Genomic DNA, 19,909 nt, shown 5'->3' on the forward strand with positions numbered 1-19,909 from the left:
CCGGACTCTGTCCAGATGTGGACATGTGTATATGTCTCCGACGTGGGCCGAGGACCCGGCGTTATGCTGCGAGTTGTTGGAGACCTTCAGGTCTGTCGATCATCAGGTCGACATAAACACAATCCTGCAGGATGGTCACGTTCACGGCTGCACAGTTTATCCTTTCAGCATCGTGATGTGAGCGTGCGCAGCAGGACGTGTAACATCAAACATGTCATGCTTGAAATTTTTTGCTGCTTGACATAAAAGGAAAACTTGCATAGTCTCATTTTATTCAACATTAGAGAAATCTGACTGATTCAGCATAATCCACTCTGATTTAAGGGTTTGTTGCCAGTGAGCGATGTGCACAGCGAACCAACAATCACAATAATTTTTTACCAGTTTATCAAACAGTCAAACAAGCCCCGCCCTCTGCTGGTCGTCAATCACAACCTGAAAATGAGTGAGGAACAATAGAAACATGAGCGATAATCGTCTGAGTTTTGATTGGACCCGTTTGTCTGGATGAACCAGCTGACGCAGCAGAACTGGATGAATTCACGTTTTCTTTTGCTGATTTTCTGGAGATTTGGTTCAAATTTGTGCTTCGTACAGATGGAAACTTTGGTTCACTTTCACTTTGCCTTGGGCTTTAACAACAACACTTTTGTCCAGAGTGACGAACAATGAGTGAATTCAACAATTCAACGTGCACAGGAACAACAGATTAATGTAATCAGTAATTCTCCTGCATGTAAACAGCTGAGTAAAGGCTGAAAAGCTTAATGAACAGAGATACATTTCTTTAATGTTCCCCATGAGATGGATCTATACAACCTGTCGCTGTGTGATTTCTCCTGCTGCTTCTTCTGTTTGGTCTTTTGTGTTTTTTTCAGTCACATGTGCTAAAACAGTCACATAATCAATATGAGGTGGATGCAGTGGTGCTTCGGCCTGTGTGCGGTGGTGGAGGAAACACACTTTTGTTTTGGGGCAACAGAGAAAAGACTTTCATTTAAAACTAATGATTGAAATTCATCACTGTGAAAAACACTGTCTCTTATTTAGTGGCTGTAATAAGCAGGCCACTGAGCTGAGCTTCCTCCTGCTGGTAACTTTATTCCTTTGTGGTTTTTTTTCAGCAGCTTTACAAACTGTGATAAACATTATCTCATTTTTTATTAATGTGATTTCAGGCAAAAACAAGTTTTACACAAAATTAAAAAACAAACGTGTCCCCCCCCCTCCCCCTCCCCCACCCCTCCAGGTGATGAGTGGTACCTGTGCAGGCTCACTCTGAGCATGCCCAGTCAGGCCAACCTGCAGTGGGCGATGTTTCCCTCACCTTACCTGGGCTCTGTGGGTCCTGATGCCACACCAGGGTCTGTAGTGTACCGACTGTCGGCATGGCAACGAGACGGGACGCAGGAACAGGCGCAGTTCCTCCTACTGGACGGTGAGTGTTTTATTTAGTTTTATTGTTTTTATGTATTCGCTATGTGGCCAAAAGTATATAGACAATTAAAGTTCCCCTTTTTTGCTGAGAACAGCCAGGACCCCACTTTAGAACCACTGTTTTAAACTATACAGTTTGTGTCAACATTATAATAATCAAACATGAGTTTAAGTTGAAACCCATTTTAATTACTTAACACCACATTTTCCCTGAGTTTAAACCTCAGTGATGCTGAACAGTGAACTGTATGATGTGAACATTATAGAAACAGTCTGAATAGAAGCAGGTTGGTTGTTTTAAATGTGGAATAATGTCTGTGTCTCTTCATGTTTTTGTGCATGTTGTTATTTCCTCTGGGTTTTAATGATTAGAGTGATTTTTAAAAAGCAGACTGTTTATGGAAACACATTCCCCTGTGACTTCACAGAATCAGACTGTTAATGAAGACAGGCGCTGTAGTCACGGTTACGATGGTAACAGAAACTGTTGGTGATTTTCTTTCCATTGAGTAGTTGGTAAAACCAGTTCTCCAGGACTCATCTGACCTGTAAAGAAATGGTTTTACAGCTTTGGAGCTGGTCTGAACTCTGACCTCAGCCCCCTCCAGCTCCTCTGGGATGAACTGGAATGGACTGATCACCAGCATCAGAGCTGGACCTCACTGATGGTTTGACATGGTGGGATCTTTAACAATCACATATGGGTAGAATGTCAGCATGTCCACATACTTTTGGCCATGTAATTTACATATTAAGCTCTTCTAAAGCACAATTCTCAATGCCCCCGAAATAGAACTGTGATGATGTAGTTTAGTCATGAGAAATAAAGTTTGACTGCATGTTCAGATCCTTATTTTACGTTCACCTTCCTTCTGATATTTGCAGTATATGTAAAATCCAAACCCAACCTGCGTCCTCCTCGGGTATTTTCCTCAGACCTGTCATGTAGTTGCTCCTGCTCTTATCTCCTGCCTGTATCTGTAATTAGGTCCGCTGCTACTCCGCCAGGCATTCTGTGACAAATCTATTTTGTTCAAAGGAGCGATTTATAAATAAAATTTGACTTGTTGAATTTCAATTACCGTCAAGTTGGAGAGGGAGAGAAAAATGCACATAAACGGCATGGAGCTGCACTGTTAATCGCTCCCTGGGGCAAAGAAAGCTCCCAGATTCGGGAATAATAGGAAAGTCTCTGGAGAGGGAGAGAGTGGGAGGGTGGGCGGATGGGTGCCGGTGGCAGTGTGTTTTTTTTTTATTTATTTATTTTTTTTTTTTTCAGAGGAGAAGGGAGGAGGAGGAAGGAGGAGGAGAGATATTTTGAGAGCTAATTTCTAATGCTTTCATATTAAGAGCCTCTGACTTCCCTTTGGCATAATGTGACTACATGTGTACCATCAAATAATCCAATAATTTACATTAAAGATGGTTTTAATATCATGCCAACATGGAAATATATTCACACGGTGTATGTGAAGCCAATTAATGTGAATTTACAGTGTCACAGTGGAGGGAAAGTGTTTGTGCTCTGAGTTTGTCGTGCAATGAAAATGATTCAAAATAGTTCAATTTCTACCAGTTTCTCTGTTGTTCTCTATAAATTCACAGTTATTACTGAAGGATTCTGAATTCAAAATTCTACGGCGGCTTCACAGTTGTTTTTTTAAAAGAGAAATGTAACAGAGGTTTCTCATAAGCACTTGAAACCACAACCCATGAGAGTCTTGAGTGGGCAACATCACCCAAAATCATTATTATAACATTAATAATATTATAATCTCTTGTCACATTTACCTCAGTAATGATTCATAATCAGTACTTTATTAAAGCTCCACTTCTGAGGCTGCAGCCACAGTTTAGCTGTTCAGTTAGTCAGTGATCTGAACGATCAGTCTGCAGCCAGTTGGTCAAAAATGTGGTCAAAAAATCTGACTCTACTTAAAGCTCCACACAGTCTAAAGGCAGATGTCCATGTGTTTGTGATTATAAAGCAGGTCTAGGTTCTATATTAATACTGTGAAAGTATCAAAGCCTCAGTCCACAGAGAAATGCACACAGCCTGTATTCAGACACTGAGCCTTAAAACCAGCCGTCAGGACTTCTGGAACTTTGTGATGTCACAACAAAGCAATCACCACCCTCAGCCACGCCCCAAGCCCCGCCCACCTGGACCCACCATCCAACCTTACAGGATACCTGAAATCTGCTATATCTTTATTGGATCACTCAGGAAACAGTCAGGACGTTGCTGCAGGTTTAAGATCCAGTCAGCGAGCACAGATTTTAGACTCAGTGATACCAAATACTGTTGCTCTACAGGAACCAGTAACTCCCTGAAAATCACAAATATTTTTCAATCTTTCTATTTCTATCTAAACAGAACGTGACTGTGAGGATTCCCAATCGTCCTTCAAAATAAAAGAGTTGAATAAAAACAAAATAAATGCATGTAATCTGTGACTGTGGAAGCTTTAAAATCCCACCTGCAGGAGCGAACAGGAAGTCTGTCAGTGAGACTCAGATGATGTCGTGTCAGAAAAAATCTCTCCACAAATAGACGGAGCAGGAGGAGATGATTGACAGGTTGGATGCAGCTGCTGCTGCTTCAGGACCCTCTGGTCAACAGCTGCGGATCCTTCTCCACCTTCGTTCCTCTCTTCTATTCTTCTCCACCTCCACCTCCCGCCACACCACCCTCTCCCTGTCTCCTCTTGCTCCAGTTTTCCTTCCCTCCCTCTCATCCTCCCTTTCTCTGTTCATCCCTTCTTCTCTCTCTTCACCCAAGGGGGACGTGGGTAAAAAAAAATTAACCCACACTTTTCCTCTGAGTCTTCAAAGAGAGTTAACCAGTGTGCGCACACACACACACACACACACACACACACACACACACACACACACATGTTGCTCCAGCTGGCAGAAGGATCCTCAGCAACCTCACACTCACACACACATAAATAAACACACACACACACACACACACACACACACACACACACAGCAGCCCTCCAGCCTCCACTTGGTTTTTTCTAACTGGACAGCTGTGACTCTCTGTTTAATCATAACCTCTCAACAACATATTTTCATGGCCGTTAACCTCCATCCTGCACATCTCATGTTGGAACGTCTCTGTTTTCATTTCAGTTTCTGTCAGTAACTTTCAAATTTCATGTGTTCCCCAAGTTCAGGTTTGTCTCAGTTTATCTGAGGTTTGCTTCAGCTTCAGTGAACCAGTTGTTTTAGTTCCTCGCAGACTGAGTGCTGATGTTCTTTCAGTGGCACCTTCATGAGCTGTGGAGCCTTTGTGCAAAAAACTGTGAAATTTAACACAAAATCCTCCATGACAACATTATGGTTACGGTTGTGTTGGGTAAAGTTGTGTGACTAAAGGCAGCTACAGACCAGCAGCTGTAACTAAATGTTTCTCCTTCTTCTTCTTCTTCTTCTTCTTTCTTCATGTGTATCTGGTGATCAAAGAGCCAAGCTTCTGTATTTTGCTTTTCATGTTTCTTAGTGGGGCCGAACACCAAAAAAATCATTTTGATTATTTTGGCAGATATTTCGATACGAGTCACAGTTTCAGTCGGAGCGGTTGTTTATGCATTTCACTCTCACTGAAAAAAAAAATATAAAAATGATGATGATGTGATTTTTGTTGGGACTTGTACCAAACACGCATGTTTCCTAACATCTGGAGAATATGATTTACAGGCCGGGTCATCTCTGTGGCACCACTGTGCTTCATTTGAGGACATTTTACCTTTATTTCAAAAAATTGCAGCTCTGGCAATTTGGATATTGCTAAGCTCTGAATGGCCAGTGAAGAATTTTTTTTTTTTTACCTGTATAAACCGGAAGGCACATTAAATTTTAACTCTTTTTTTATTTAAATATTTTGTGGAATTTTATTTATTTACTTATATATTTATTTTTTTATTATTTTATTTATCTCCTTTGAAAACAACCTCGAGAGCCAAATGAATTTTTTTTTTTCGAGTTTTATCTTCACTTGCCACTCAGGGGTTGTTTTCACCAAAAAAATTAGAAAGAAAAAGTTATTTCTCACAAAAAAAAGGAAAAAAAAGAATTTCCACCACCTGTGAAAACAACCTCTGAAAAGCAAGGGAAAATATATTTGTTTGATTCTCAGAAGTTGTCTATGCAGATGTAAAAGAAAAAAGTATTTTGTCCACCTCATTTCTGACAGAACGATGTCAGAGGAAACAACTCCAACGTCCAACAAAGTCACATCCTTGGTTTGCAAAAAACCAACAGAAACAAGGATTTACTACCTGTTGACTTCATGAGATTATATGTGACGTAAAAACTTAAAGACTCATGAAAAATGTGATTGTAGTTCGTGGAGCAGAGACCAGTTCGGACTCATTCTGCTCCTGTGATTAAAATGAGGTGCAACAGGAATAATGTCATTAAACACAAACAGACTTTTTTCAATGTGGATCTGAATATTTCACAGGAACTTCCTTCATTCTCTCTCTCTCCTCTTTGGCTGTCCAGGGGGGGAGGAGTGCTTCGAGGTAGATCGTCGTTCCGGTGAGATCCGGACCACAGGGCGACCTCTGACCCCGAGTAAGGAGTACCTGCTGCGGGTGCAGGCCGTGGACAGACGAGGACGAAAGGGCCCACCGGCCACGGTGGCCATCCTGGCCGGTTACCGACCGCCTCAGTTCACCAACTCCACCTACAGCCTGAGCGTGCCGGAGAACACACCTGTTGGCCAACCGTGAGTCACCTCAGCTGTCCGACGACCTCTGACCTCTGGTTCAGGGGTTTCTGTGATTTCAGATGAGGTAGTGACGGAGTCTCCCTGTGAGTTACTCTGATGTGGGATGAATCTGCAGGACTTTTATGTCCAGTGGGGTTTGAAGGAAATGAAATATGAATAAATGAAATATGAGGTTGGATTTTGTGGATTTTGAAGTAAGTGGCGAAATGAAACCTAAGGATGTGGAGGTAACACATCTCATCTCAGACCAACAATTAATCTTGGCCTTATGTTTAAATTAATTTGGCATCTTCTCACTTTTATTTAAAACTTACAGAGAAACAGTAAAGAAGGGAGGAAGGAGAGATCGACGACTTGTAATAAAGGAGCTGAAACAGGAGCGTTGAGGTTTCAGTCTGAACCTCATGGGGATGACTTCTATTCTTCTCTATGGTCATGAGATATAAGCTTCTCAAGGCATTGTGGGATAGCAGGTTACACAGGACTGACCAGGGATTTGAGAAAACTGAAGGTTGAAAATTTGAAAAATGTTAATTTTATGAAACAGGGAAACCTGTTGATTTACCACAAAACTGACAAAAACGACTTGTCGGTGTTGTGTTGTTTGTGTTGGTGGGACGGGAACAGGAAGTTCAGTCTTTTAGTGTGAAATGTAGATGAATCTGACAAAGAACAGCTCACTGTAGTTTCCAGGATCCGTCTTCCTCCCCGTTTGTTGGGGAACAAGCTTCTCGCGTTGACGAGGCCTCAGCACCAAGAAAAGCAGCAGTGTTTCGTTATTTCTTGCTTCTATCCAACGACTCTGCCACCAGGACAGTCAGTCATGAACCTTAATTAGACGTTAACTGTGTAGCTGCCATTACATTTGAAAACTTGCTGGACGCATCGTGTGACAGGTTTTTACAGATTTGCTCAGTCTCATTGTTCTTGGCGTTCCATCCCTGCAGCCGTCATTACACGTTGATATTTGGTTGAATGCAGGTCGTGATGTCACGTTAATAAAATTCAGTGTCAGGACAACATTTAACGCCAGTGTCAGTTTGACGTAGAAATACTGAAGACAGCTGAAGTTGATGGTGTTTTGTTGGTTTTAAGTTGTGTTGTTAAGTTACTAAAATCTGATTTTGGATTTTGACGTCAACCTGATCTTAACTTCCAACCACAATTTTGCAATGTCACAGTCCAACGTCTCTGACGTTACACTGACGTCTTGGTTCCATTATTGAAATCACAGGCTTCACTTTATGAAGGCACAACAGTGAGTATCTGTACTTATGTCTATGGTGTATAATATAATATGTAATAATTAGTATAATTATAATGTACAGTTACAGTATTTTACAGAATAACAGATAAAATTCAAAGTACGTACATGTTTTGTGTAGTATTGTGGTACTGATAGTGTTATGTACACAGTAGTGTTAGTAGTGTGTGTAGTACTGTGTCTGGTATTATTAGTATTAGTGTTAGATTCTCAGCTGTGTGTGTTTATGAACAAGTGTCTGTTTGTGTCTTTGTCCATATTCACAGAAACATCATTTACATTCCACTGCCTCAGAAACTGAGTGTGGAAATGGCATCTGTGTGTGTGTGTGTGTGTGTGTGTGTGTGTGTTTCTCCACGGCCAGCTCTTTGCTCTGCGTGTCATGTGATGCATGAAAAGATGAACCCTGTAGAGCGAGACAAAAGAAAAGAAGAAGAAGGAGGAGGAGGGAGGGGGGAGGGAGGAGGAAGGGAGAGGGGGGAGAACGATAGAAGGAGGGATGAAGAGGAGGAGGAGGAGGAGGAGAAGAGAAAAAAGATGGAACAGAGGATGGATGAAGAGGACCCAGATGTATGAGTGTGGCCTGAGGCTGAGAATTTGAAAGTGTGGCAAATTCAAATATTTATTAAAAGCGAGGTCTGGATAAACATGAAGGGGAGTGTGTGTGTGTGTGTGTGTGTGTGTGTGTGTGTGTGTGTGTGTGTAAGTGAATCCCTCAGGGCTGCTGGCGCAAAGCACATTGTATTAATATCCAAGTATCCATGCCACCCTGTGTGCAGTGTGTGTGTGTGTGTGTGTGTGTGTGTGTGTGTGTGTGTGTGTGTGTGTGTGTGTGCGTGCGTGCGTGCGTGCAGTGTGTGGGTGTGTGTGTGCAGTGTGTGTGTGTGCGTTTCATGTGTGTCTCTGCTTCCATTATGTCCCTTTTATGTGCTTTTATGTCCTCACGTGTCCCCGTGTGTGGGGACCTTAGTCACATCGATCAGGCAGGTTGTTCTGGTCTCTGAGCGGAGAAAAATCCGTGAGGGCTGCAGACTTTAAACGCAGCGCTGGAGCTCGACCCACACGTCGCACAGCTCCTCTTCACTTTGCGAGTCTGTTTGGAAACAGAGATGTGCAGCAGCTTTGTGCCGACCCGTGGTCATCTTTACACTCCAGGAGAGAATCACAGGCCGTTCGTCCTCCTGTGGATGTGTTTAATAGAATCACTCACGGCCCGAGTAACTGTCCAAACTCACCGTCTGCGTTCAGACCAAGGACCTTCCAGCTGTGCAGAGGTTTTCATGCTGAGGAAAGAATGAACAGTTTGGATTTAGAGCATGTGGTTGATTTATCAAAATAATGTCCACTTGAAAATGTGCTCAGTCTGTTGTTATGGCCTCATCGTGTTATCGACCGCCCTTTGGTATTTTACTGATCTATGAAGGGGAAACTGTGAAATATCTGACTTGGTGCTTAATAACACAGAACTGCTTACGAGGCAGACTTTATATAGACGCCTGATGTCAGCCGGAGCCCATTATTCAAGGTAATTAAACCTGAATTTAATGAATATAGAGCCACAGTATATTGCTGTGAATACTCAGGTCTTTCACCCTCATTCAAGACAAACTCCTCATGTCACTTTTTGAGTTATTTAAAGATGAAACATGATGTAAAACATGTAAAAGAGGAGACATTGTGGTTTAGCAGCAGACCGTGACCCCTGACCCCTGACCCGTCCTGTATCTGTGCAGCGTTGCCGTGGTTCAGGCCGTCTCCTTCCAGAGGAAGAGTCTGTCCTTCATGCTGCTGGTGAATCCTGGGAATCTGTTCAGCATCAACCAGGAGAGCGGCGCGCTCAGCCTCACCCGGGCCGTCGACTACGAGAGCGGACACAACCTCCACACCCTGCAGGTCCGAGCCTCCGAACCCGACACCGGCCTCAGCAGCGTGGCAGAGGTACGACCACGCAGCAACAACACACACACACACACACACACACACACACACACACTGCAGCCAGTTCTTTAGCTGTTGCAGAAAATGTTTGGAGAGAATTCAAAACCTCTGCTGACATTTAAAATCATGTGACACCTGGGTTTGAAATGAGCTTGGATGTCTCTTCTTCTCCTGATAAACAGAACAAATGCACATTAACAGCCATATGAACGTGCTGAGTACAGACATGTATATGTAGACGCCGCACTGGCCACTGGATTGTACGTCTACGTCGCTGCCATATTGGACTGGGCAGGACCAGCCTGTTAACTAACACAAGTAAACTGAGGAGCTGCAGTTTTTACATTTACATTTCTCAACAGATTTCAATGAGTCGTTTTTATATTAAAGGGTTTATGATCTATGTGGAGTAAAAATTAAAATCTGGTGTTACGTTACTTATAATTATGATTGCTCACTGTTTTCTATAAGGAGAGTACATATAATAAAAGTGTGTATCAACGTTAGGTTTACATGAACTGAATTATACTTACTATATACACTTTTTTGAGTGTTGCACTGTAAGGTCTTTTTTTTATTCTGCCTCGTCTGTTTATGCGAAACACTATTTTGTTTTTATGGACCTACATAAAAATGACCATTAAAGAAAATCTTGAATCTTGACTTACATGGTAGAAAATAATTCATTGTCATAAGGACTTATTACAACTCACATTAGTGTATTTACTAAATTAAACTACTATTTATACTACATATACTACATATACTATTTACTATTCTGTTATTGCTAATTTAATATTATGCTGCTACTACTATAATATTATTATATATTCATGTTACACCTCATTGTATGTGTAGGATATTATAATAATAATACTATGATATACTACTGTACTATAATGTTATGTATTGTTGTACTACTACTAGATCTCAGTTTATACAACATTACACATATTCCAGATTATACTGTGCAATATGTTTACTATGTTTTTTCATGTTTTCCTGCTTTAACACCTGAATTTCTCCTCTGGGATCAGTAAAGTTTTATCTCTTCTCATCGTTTCACTGCTAGAAGAAAATAGAAGGAGACTAAAATCATAGTGTCTCCCTATCTTACTTCATTTATTTTATTTCATTTATTTTACTCATTAGTTTTATCATGTGCAGTTGCCAATTATATATTTTCCACCACGTCAGTATGATTCAGTTCATGTGAACCTGACCTTGATACTCACTCCTCCCTTAGGAAACAGTGATTACAGCCTAAACTGAGGAACTGGAGACCAAACTTTTATTTTTGCTCCACATAGATCAGAAACACTAAAATATAATAACGACCGATAGAGAAATATAAATGTTTTTATCCAGAATAACTGCAGCTCCTCCAGTTGTTCCTGAAGCAGCCAATGCAGCGTCTACACACACGTCTGTGGTGTTGTTGACCCCTGACTGTTGAAGGCGCCGCTCTCTGATGAAAACTGGTTCGTTCCATCTGAGAGGAAGTGCTGCCTCTGAATCAGACGCTGTGATGCAACTGTTTCACTGACTGTATAATCTGTTTATGTGTTCATTATGTATGCGTAAAAACTAAACACGCGGCGCCGTTTGCCTCATTTCGTCCTGTGAAGCTGTTCATGATGAAAACTCGGTGAAAACTCGGAGCATCAAAGCTGCGTTCACAAACTGATCGCATCTGATCAGTTTGTGATCAGCAGTTTTGGCTCAGTTTGTTACAGCTTCATGGATTAAGTGTGGGTGCAGCACACACACACACACACACACACACACACACACACACACAGTGCTAAGTGCAGAAACCTGGCAGCTAAGTACTGACTCCTATTCTCACGGTAAACTCTGAAGACTCCATACAGAGGAAGCCACATCTGTTCACATTAACACACTCACACACATGCTCTCTCTCACACACATACACACACACACACACACACACACACACACACACCTAGAAAAATCCATTATCACCTGCTCTCAGTGTCCAGATGGTTGAGACAGAGAATAGTTGTGAAACTACCAGCATCCCCCAAAGGTCTCTGCTGCTCTATAAGCTCGGCTGGCTAATTCACTCTAAAGGCCCTGCTCGTGTGTGTGTGTGTGTGTGTGTGTGTGTGCCAGGTGTGTAGAAAGCCTCCTCAGCAGTGCTGATATTACATGTTACTGTAGCTTCTGCAGTTTCTGTTGCCTTCAGCTTTTAAAGACATTTCCAAACCGTCAGCATGAACTCGTTCCTCTCCGTCATTACAGCTTCATCCTTCATACTTACATCTGTCAGCCTGACAGCCTTCTGCAAATTACTCACTTTACTGTTCCAACAAAGCTTTAAGATTTCAAAATAAAACCCTCAGTCACTACAGGGAGTCTCATTACCTGAGTTTCCTGTCATTTAAATGGAATGGACGGCACTTAAAGAAGCCCTTTCTGGTCTTATCGACCACTCAAAGCACTTTTAAGTACTTGCCACATTCACCTATTCACACACACATTCATACACTGATGGAGCAGCCATCAACATCAGACGATCTTTGTTGTCATGGTTACAATAACAACAACGAAGGGTCATGGATAATAGAAACAACATAAACTGCTCCTGTCACATGGGAATCGAACACCACTCTCCTGGGTCATATTCATCCATCCACCCCAACCTCCTCCTGACGTGGACTTTGTCGCTCTATAAACTACGTCACCGCACTTTTCGCTTTGCTCCTGTCATCATCACTACGACCACTAGATGTCGCCTAGCAACAGAACCTAACAATGGGTCATAGTAACCTGCTGACAGACGACCTGTGGACCCGTTACCTAAATCTTCATTTGTACCACTGATGGTTCTTAAAGTTCCCCCCTCGTGGTCAGCAGTGTTATTGCTCCTGGGTGACACATGGGGCTGGTGATGCTGGTGACCTCCGACCTTTATGACATGCATGATTCCCTCATTCTTTCATGTGAGGTAACATTTGTGAAATCTTTGCTGAAAATGGAAAAAGTTAAAATTTCAGAGCTGCTTCAGTTTTCACGTCATCATTTGCTGCAAACTGTGAAAAACACCTGACGGTGCTGCAGCTGATCACTGCAGTCAGGTGACCTCCGTCTGCTCCACGGTGCAGACTTCAATCTGGCTCCATTTTTTACTTTTGCAGGGAAAAAAAACTTTGTTGTTTGCTTCCTTCTTTCGATTCATATCAATCTTTTAAATTGAGGATGGTCTTTCCTGCCTCATACATATTCATCTGTTTGGCCTGAAGTGAAAATAATGAACAGTTTTCCTTCTGTTTCCAGTGGAAACCTTTAAATATTCAGCTCGTGTTTGCAGACCCAGCCCTTGCCTCTAAATCCTCTCAGCGTCCTGCTGTTATTACTCAACAGGTGGTGTGTCGGGGGTTCAGGGCTGCGTAGGAAATCTGTGCTCAGGTGGTCGGGTCGCCAGCCTCACCTGTTAAATCGGGGCTTTATGGGAATGGAAAATAGCATTTTGTGTTTGAGCTCCAGTGGCTCAGGATAGTGGGTGAACTGGACGGGAACAAGGGAGAAAGGCGACATCGCCAAGGCTCAGGATTTGGGTGGTGGAGGAGGAGAGAGAGAGAGAGAGAGAAAGAGACGGGATGGAAATGAGTTTCTCTCCTCAAGCAGGAGACATTTGTCTTCATAATGTTTGCATGAGTCACTCTGGGTAAAGGAGGGTCGATTTACTGAGGTCTCTGCAGCTGATATTACAACAACACCTCCAAACCAGCTGATTCTGACTGAACAAGCAGTGATTGACAAGATGACACTGCAGCATATGATCGGGCTGATTATCAGTCTGTGATCCACAGTGTGAACTTCAGCTCTGCAGCTAACAGAGGCAGCAATCAGTCAGACAAGCCTCCATCAGCGATGACACACTCAGACGCTTCAACAGCCGCTGAGAACAAACAACAGGAGCAAAGTTGTTCCTACTCAGCAGGAGGCTTCAAACGCTGGATCGTCTGACAGAGCTGGAAACCCGGAATCAGGTGTTTCAGTCTGACAGTTAACGCAACAATCACCTGACTGAGCAGGTGTGTGGAGGTGAGAGGGAACAACGTAAACCAGCCAGTCCTCCAACCTGAGCAACAACAACTCTCTGATACGACCCACAGCAGAGTCTCCTGAAATAGCGTGATTCCAGATCTTGGTTGTCATGGTTATAATAATAAATACCCAGACTGCACCTTTGTTGCCATGGTGACTATAATAACATCATGTCTTGGTTAGGTTTAGGAGAAGATGGTGATTTGGGTTAAAATAAGTTCTTCCTCAACATCAGACGATCTTTGTTGTCATGGTTACAATAACAACAACAAAGGGTCATGGATAATAGAAACATAAACTGCTCCTGTCACATGGGAATCGAACACCGCTCTCCTGGGTCATATTCATCCATCCACCCCAACCTCCTCCTGACGTGGACTCTGTCGCTCTATAAACTACGTCACCGCACTTTTCCCTTTGCTCCTGTCATCGTTACTACGACCACTAGATGTCGCCTAGCAACAGAACCTAACTATGGGTCATAGTGACCTGCTGACAGACGACCTCTGACCTCGTTGTTTACAGGAGGTCTCACTCTGTGATGTTTTCTGTGATGAAAGGACAGTGATCAGTTTCCTGTTCACTCCTGCAGCTGCTCACATGGATTGTTAACAGATGATCAGACAGATATTGATAGATTATTGACAGCTGATATAAAACACCAGGTAATAACGATGAGACGCCTCCTGCAGGTTGTCGTCCACATAACAGATGAAAACGACTGCACACCTGAGTTCCTCCACTCCATCTACACCAGGGACAACATACCTGAGAGCGTCGCACCTGGAACCTCCCTGCTGCAAGGTAACGCACACACACACACAGACACACACACACACACACACACACACACACACACACACACACACACACACAGACACACACACACATACACACACACAGTTCTGTGGAACAGGTTCTGATAAACTGTTTGCCCCCCGTCAGCAAACACAACATCAGCACATTACACCTGGGTATACTGCACTGTGTGTGTGTGTGTGTGTGTATGTTACTGGCTGTCTGCCTAATAAGAGCAAAGCCTCGCTGAAGTCGGACTGTTTGATCTCAACCAGTCACCAGCAGCTACAACAGATGGTTGTGACACACACACACACACACACACACACACACACACACACACACACTCATACATAGATTCAACAGTGTACAGGCTGACGTATTTATAAAATCTCTGTCTTCTTCTCCTCTGTCTCATCTCTCCTTCCCTCCTCCCTTGTCCCCTTCTCTTTTTCCTTTCTGTCCTCCTCATCCTCTTCTTTTCTTGCTCACTCCTCCCTTCATCTTCATCCCCCCTCTCCTCCTCCTCCTCCTCAGTTCTGGCCCGGGACTGTGACTCCGGTGTGAACTCGGAGCTCTCCTACTTTGTCCACGGTGGCGACTTTGACATCACACCTGGAGGCGTGGTCAGCCCCGCCCGTCGCCTGGACTACGAGCGGCCCAATCACATCTACGAGTTCGTGGTGGTCGCTGTGGACACGGGCACGCCCCCCCGCACGGGTACCGCCTCTGTCCGTATCCGAGTTGCCAATAGCAACGATGAGGCGCCTGTCTTCTCCCAGAGCGTGTAGGACCACCGTCGTTTTTTTGTCTCTACTTTTCTTCTTCTTTGGCAGTTTTGCATTTTTAATTTAACTTTATTTAATAACCAACATCAGCAGTGAGTCTCTCTCGCTCCTGTCACTGTCTGTGTCTCTCGCCCACAGAGTCAGTCTGCTAATTAAGTTTGTTTTTAATTCAGAATCTATTTTTAAACTCGCTGTTCTTTCTCCATCTGTTTTCACTCCGTCTTCACCTCTCCTCTCGCTGCTCTGTCTCTCTCCTTCACACTTTCTTACTTTCATTTATCACTTTTTTACTTTATGTTATAGCTCACATCTTTCAAACTTTTTCCTCTCTCCCACTCTTTTTCCTCCTCATCTTATTCTTCCTCTACTCTTTTTTTAAAAAGTCCTCTTCTCTTGGATTAAAACCAACCCTCAGTCATATTTAACATATTTAACATGTGTCTCTATCTTCCTCTGTCAGTTATAAAACCTTCCTCAGCGAGGATGCCGGTCCGGACACGCTGGTCGCCATCGTACATGCCAACGATCCAGACGGAGACGCTGTCTCCTACGCCATCACCGGCGGCAACGAGGACAGTAACTTCCTGCTGGACAACCAGAAGGGTGAGGGAAGAACAATGCACACAAACACAACATATGGAAGCTAGTGCTGAGCAGCATGTGCTCACCTGTCAGCCGCCGCTGTGGAGTTACAGCCAATAGCTGGACAACATTCAGACAATCAGAAACACTTACGCAATCCTGAAGTCATTGTGGTTTTCTAGTAACTTTTCACTGTGACGCACAAAGAGAAACTAATGTTAAAGTGATTAGTAATTGATGAGTATTCATTAGTTTTATGCTGCTCAGTGGCTGAAGTCAATCAGGGATGAACAGAGACCGTGAATAAAGATGGACGCAGCCTCTGTGACATCACCCACAGGTTTCTGAAGCTCAGAGTGAGCCGCTCCACTGTTGTCATCTTGGCAGTGCCTGACTCCGCCCCTAACTCCCAGCTAATCCAAAAATAGGCAAAGAGGTGGGGCGAGTGTGGAGCTGAGACTTAGGTGTATGCTGGTTATCATGAAGGAGGAAATGATCTCTAGTGACCAGAACAGTTTCTGTACCAGGCTGTAAACATGTTTCTTTCTGCTGTAAAGTCGGACATTTGAACATGGGAGTCTGTGGGACTGACTCACTGCTGGAGCCAGACTCTAGTGGTCATTAGAGGAACTGCAGCTTTTAATGCTCAGACACAACACAGCAAGATCTAGACCCAACACAAACATGAATGTTTTTCACAAACATACAGAGACGAGAGGAAACAACAAAGAAACAGCTGGTGTGTACAGTTAGTCCTGAGGGTGAAGCTGGAGGACGAGTAACGGGTCAATAACATCTAAAGTGAATGTGATCAGTGTGTTTCATGTTACACACACACACACACACACACACACACACAGTAGAATGGTTGTTGCTGTGGTAACAAGTATTTGGGGATAAAGCTTGGTAGCTTTACCAAGGCCAATGAACCCCCTGGAACACACACACACACACACACACAATTATAATCGCTAACACACAAACTGCTCTTTTCTCCTGAGTGTGAGTGTGAGTGTGAGTGTGTGTGTGTGTGTGTGTGTCTGTGTGTGTGTGTGTGTGTCAGGCAGCCTTTTTGAAGATAAACTTCATGTGCAGTATTGTGACGTGCAGTCATGTTTTGCATGTTTATCTGTGTGTGTGCATGTGTGTGTGTATGTGTGTGTATCTGTGTGTGTGCATGTGTGTGTATGTGTGTGTCTAAGCCTCTCTCACTGCTCCATTGCTCTGCCACACACACACACACATATGCATCCATGCACAGATATAAACATGAACATTTGCACATAAATGATATATTAAGTTTCTCTCTCTCTCTCTCTATCTCTCACACACACACACACACACACACACACACACACACACACACACACACACACAGCAGATGGCCTTTGGCTTGCTTGGCTGTTCTGCTTTGTCACTTCAAAGCGTTGTGAAGTATTTTCATGTAGATGTGTTCGCTCCCTCCCAGCCTCCGTGTCTTTATTCATGTTGCTACCAAAGCTGCTTATTTGTTTGTTTGTTTGCTCCGCTGCTCTGTTATGTTAATGTGGAAGTGATTGTTAGCACAGAAAAATATGACATTTGTTTTAGGCCTGAGTTAGAGTAATGTGAGGTTTGTGCAGGGCTGATGTTTGTTTCAGTGAAGCCCCACAGAGCAGGAACCATCACAGCTTCACATCTACACTGCGTTTAAGATCAGCATGTGTTTGTACTTACACAGCGTGAATATCTAAGACACTGAGGCTGTGAAACTCACAGGAAATAAAAATACCGTATTATGTCCATGCCCACTTTTACACATTATATATACATTTAAGACAGATTCACTATCTATAGACATTCAGACTATTTGGTGGATTACATAATCTGTAATCCACCAAACAAATTTAAAGCTCCACCCAGTCTAAAGGTAGATGTCCATGTGTTTGTGATTATAAAGCAGGTCTAGGTTCTATATTAATACTGTGAAAGTATCAAAGCCTCAGTCCACAGAGAAATGCACACAGCCTGTATTCAGACACTGAGCCTTAAAACCAGCCGTGAGGACTTCTGCAACTTTGTGATGTCACAACAAAGCAGTCACCACCCTCAGCCACGCCCCAAGCCCCGCCCACCTGGACCCACCATCCAACCTTTCATGATTTGGTTTCTCTGAGTGTTTACCTGAAATCTGCTATCTGCTTTTCACTGGATCACCGAGAAAACAGTCAGCAACAACTGACGTGAGAGAGGAGATGTAAAACTACACTGAGATGGTTTTTGGTTCTTAAAATCACAAATATATCTTCTTATGGATTTAAACACTTGAAATAAAACACTGGAGAAGTGTAAAATATGGGACCTTTAAAAAATAAATTCTATAATCTTTTACCACCCACAGCCCCCAGTGAGTTACTCATGACTTTGAGGAACTCAGCGTGATCAGCAGCTCTTGGGTGTTTTTCCTTTTTTTCTCTTTACTTTCTATGAGCTGAGTGTTTACTCTGAAGTCCACACTGTCCTCTGGCAGCAGGAACTTTGGATGCCTGTGAACATAAAAGTAATTTAAAGTTGTGTACTCCTTTTGAGGAATGCTGATATTTTCTCTGTGAAATGATGAGCCCTACCATCCTATTCCAGACTTCTATTAAAGGTCCCTTATTGTATAAAGGTAGATGTCCATGTGTTTGTGATTATAAAGCAGGTCTAGGTTCTATATTAATACTGTGAAAGTATCAAAGCCTCAGTCCACAGAGAAATGCACACAGCCTGTATTCAGAAACTGAGCCTTAAAACCAGCCATCAGGACTTCTGGAACTTTGTGATGTCACAACAAAGCAGTCACCGCCCTCAGCCACGCACAACGACAAAAATATCTTCTTAAAGGAAAAGTGTAAAATCTGGGACCTTTAAATGTTGTTATTATTTACAGATGTTGAAATTATGAAGTTGGGGAAAGTTTAAGAAAAGGTTCGGGTTGACATTAAGATGAATTCTAACCCCCCCAACACCCCCCCACCCCCTGTGTATAGGTATCATCAAGCTGAGGAGAAGTCCACCTCCCAGGCTGAGGGGGCCTCAGTACGTCCTCAACATCACCGCCACTGATGACAACGCCTCTGGTGGACCGTACCCACTCAGCAGCTCCACGCAGGTCATCGTGGGAATCAACGACATCAACAACAACAAACCGGTCTTCCAGGAGGTGACTGAAGCCTGTGTGTGTGTGTGTGTGTGTGTCTTCTCTTTTGTCCAGTTTGGTTCAGTTCAGCCTGGATCAGACTCGTCTGTCTCTTCTGTCCCCTCAGTGTCAGAACTACAGTCTGAACGCCGCCGTCCTGGAGAACCAGCCGCCGGGGACGTTTGTCCTGCGCGTCCAGGCCCACGACGCCGACATGGGGGTCAACGGAGAGGTCAAGTACGGCATCATGCACAGAGATGGAGTGTCCTCTGGGTTTGACATTAACCCTGACACTGGTGAGTGTAACACTATGTGCCGAATATATCAAAACACACCCGGATTCAAATTTCACTGAAATTTTATTCAAAACAAATCGATGTTTTTTAAAATGTCTGGTTGCACAAAAATGTTGCTGTCGGATCCTCAGATGATGAATATGATCAGAACAGACTGAACCCCGAACTGACGTGTTTCAGAACAGTGACACCTGTAGGCGTTGCCATGGTAACGTGGTCCCTGTGTCCACCAGGTGTGATCACCACGGCGGTGAGTTTCGACCGGGAGCGTCAGCGGGAGTTCACGCTGTCGGTGACGGCCACGGATCAGGCGGAGGAGCCGCTGATCGGGATCTGTCAGATCACGGTGCTGATCAGCGACCGGAACGACAACGACCCCAAGTTCGAAAACAGCCGCTACCAGTGTGAGTTTACTACTGCTAGTACTGCTAATACTGCTAATACTACTGCTACTGCTAATACTGCTACAGCCGCTACCAGTGTGAGTTTACTACTGCTAGTACTGCTAGTACTGCTAATACTGCTAATACTACTGCTACTGCTAATACTGCTACAGCCGCTACCAGTGTGAGTTTACTACTGCTAGTACTGCTAATACTGCTAATACTACTGCTACTGCTAATACTGCTACAGCCGCTACCAGTGTGAGTTTACTACTGCTAGTACTGCTAGTACTGCTAATACTGCTAATACTACTGCTACTGCTAATACTGCTACAGCCGCTACCAGTGTGAGTTTACTACTGCTAGTACTGCTAATACTGCTAATACTGCTAATACTGCTAATACTACTGCTACTGCTAATACTGCTACAGCCGCTACCAGTGTG

The 19,909-nt window shown here is 43.5% G+C and overlaps 1 protein-coding gene across 1 annotated transcript in view; it reads left to right on the forward strand.

The window, feature by feature from the left end:
• The window catches only part of LOC139612974 (neural-cadherin), a 133,335-nt gene that overhangs the window by 57,368 nt on the left and 56,058 nt on the right, over positions 1 to 19,909 (forward strand). Inside the window, exons 2-10 of the mRNA XM_071469181.1 lie at positions 1,250 to 1,438; positions 5,953 to 6,178; positions 9,179 to 9,383; positions 14,150 to 14,261; positions 14,793 to 15,042; positions 15,504 to 15,646; positions 18,637 to 18,809; positions 18,913 to 19,081; positions 19,315 to 19,485. Coding sequence (XP_071325282.1) covers positions 1,250 to 1,438; positions 5,953 to 6,178; positions 9,179 to 9,383; positions 14,150 to 14,261; positions 14,793 to 15,042; positions 15,504 to 15,646; positions 18,637 to 18,809; positions 18,913 to 19,081; positions 19,315 to 19,485 — 1,638 coding nt within the window. The remainder of the gene's footprint in view (positions 1 to 1,249; positions 1,439 to 5,952; positions 6,179 to 9,178; positions 9,384 to 14,149; positions 14,262 to 14,792; positions 15,043 to 15,503; positions 15,647 to 18,636; positions 18,810 to 18,912; positions 19,082 to 19,314; positions 19,486 to 19,909) is intronic.

This window comes from Trachinotus anak, unplaced genomic scaffold (assembly GCF_046630095.1).
Source record: "Trachinotus anak isolate AG129_WGS33_773 ecotype Australia unplaced genomic scaffold, CSIRO_AGI_Tana_v1 ptg000032l, whole genome shotgun sequence".
In the NCBI taxonomy this organism is placed as follows: Eukaryota; Metazoa; Chordata; class Actinopteri; order Carangiformes; family Carangidae; genus Trachinotus; species Trachinotus anak.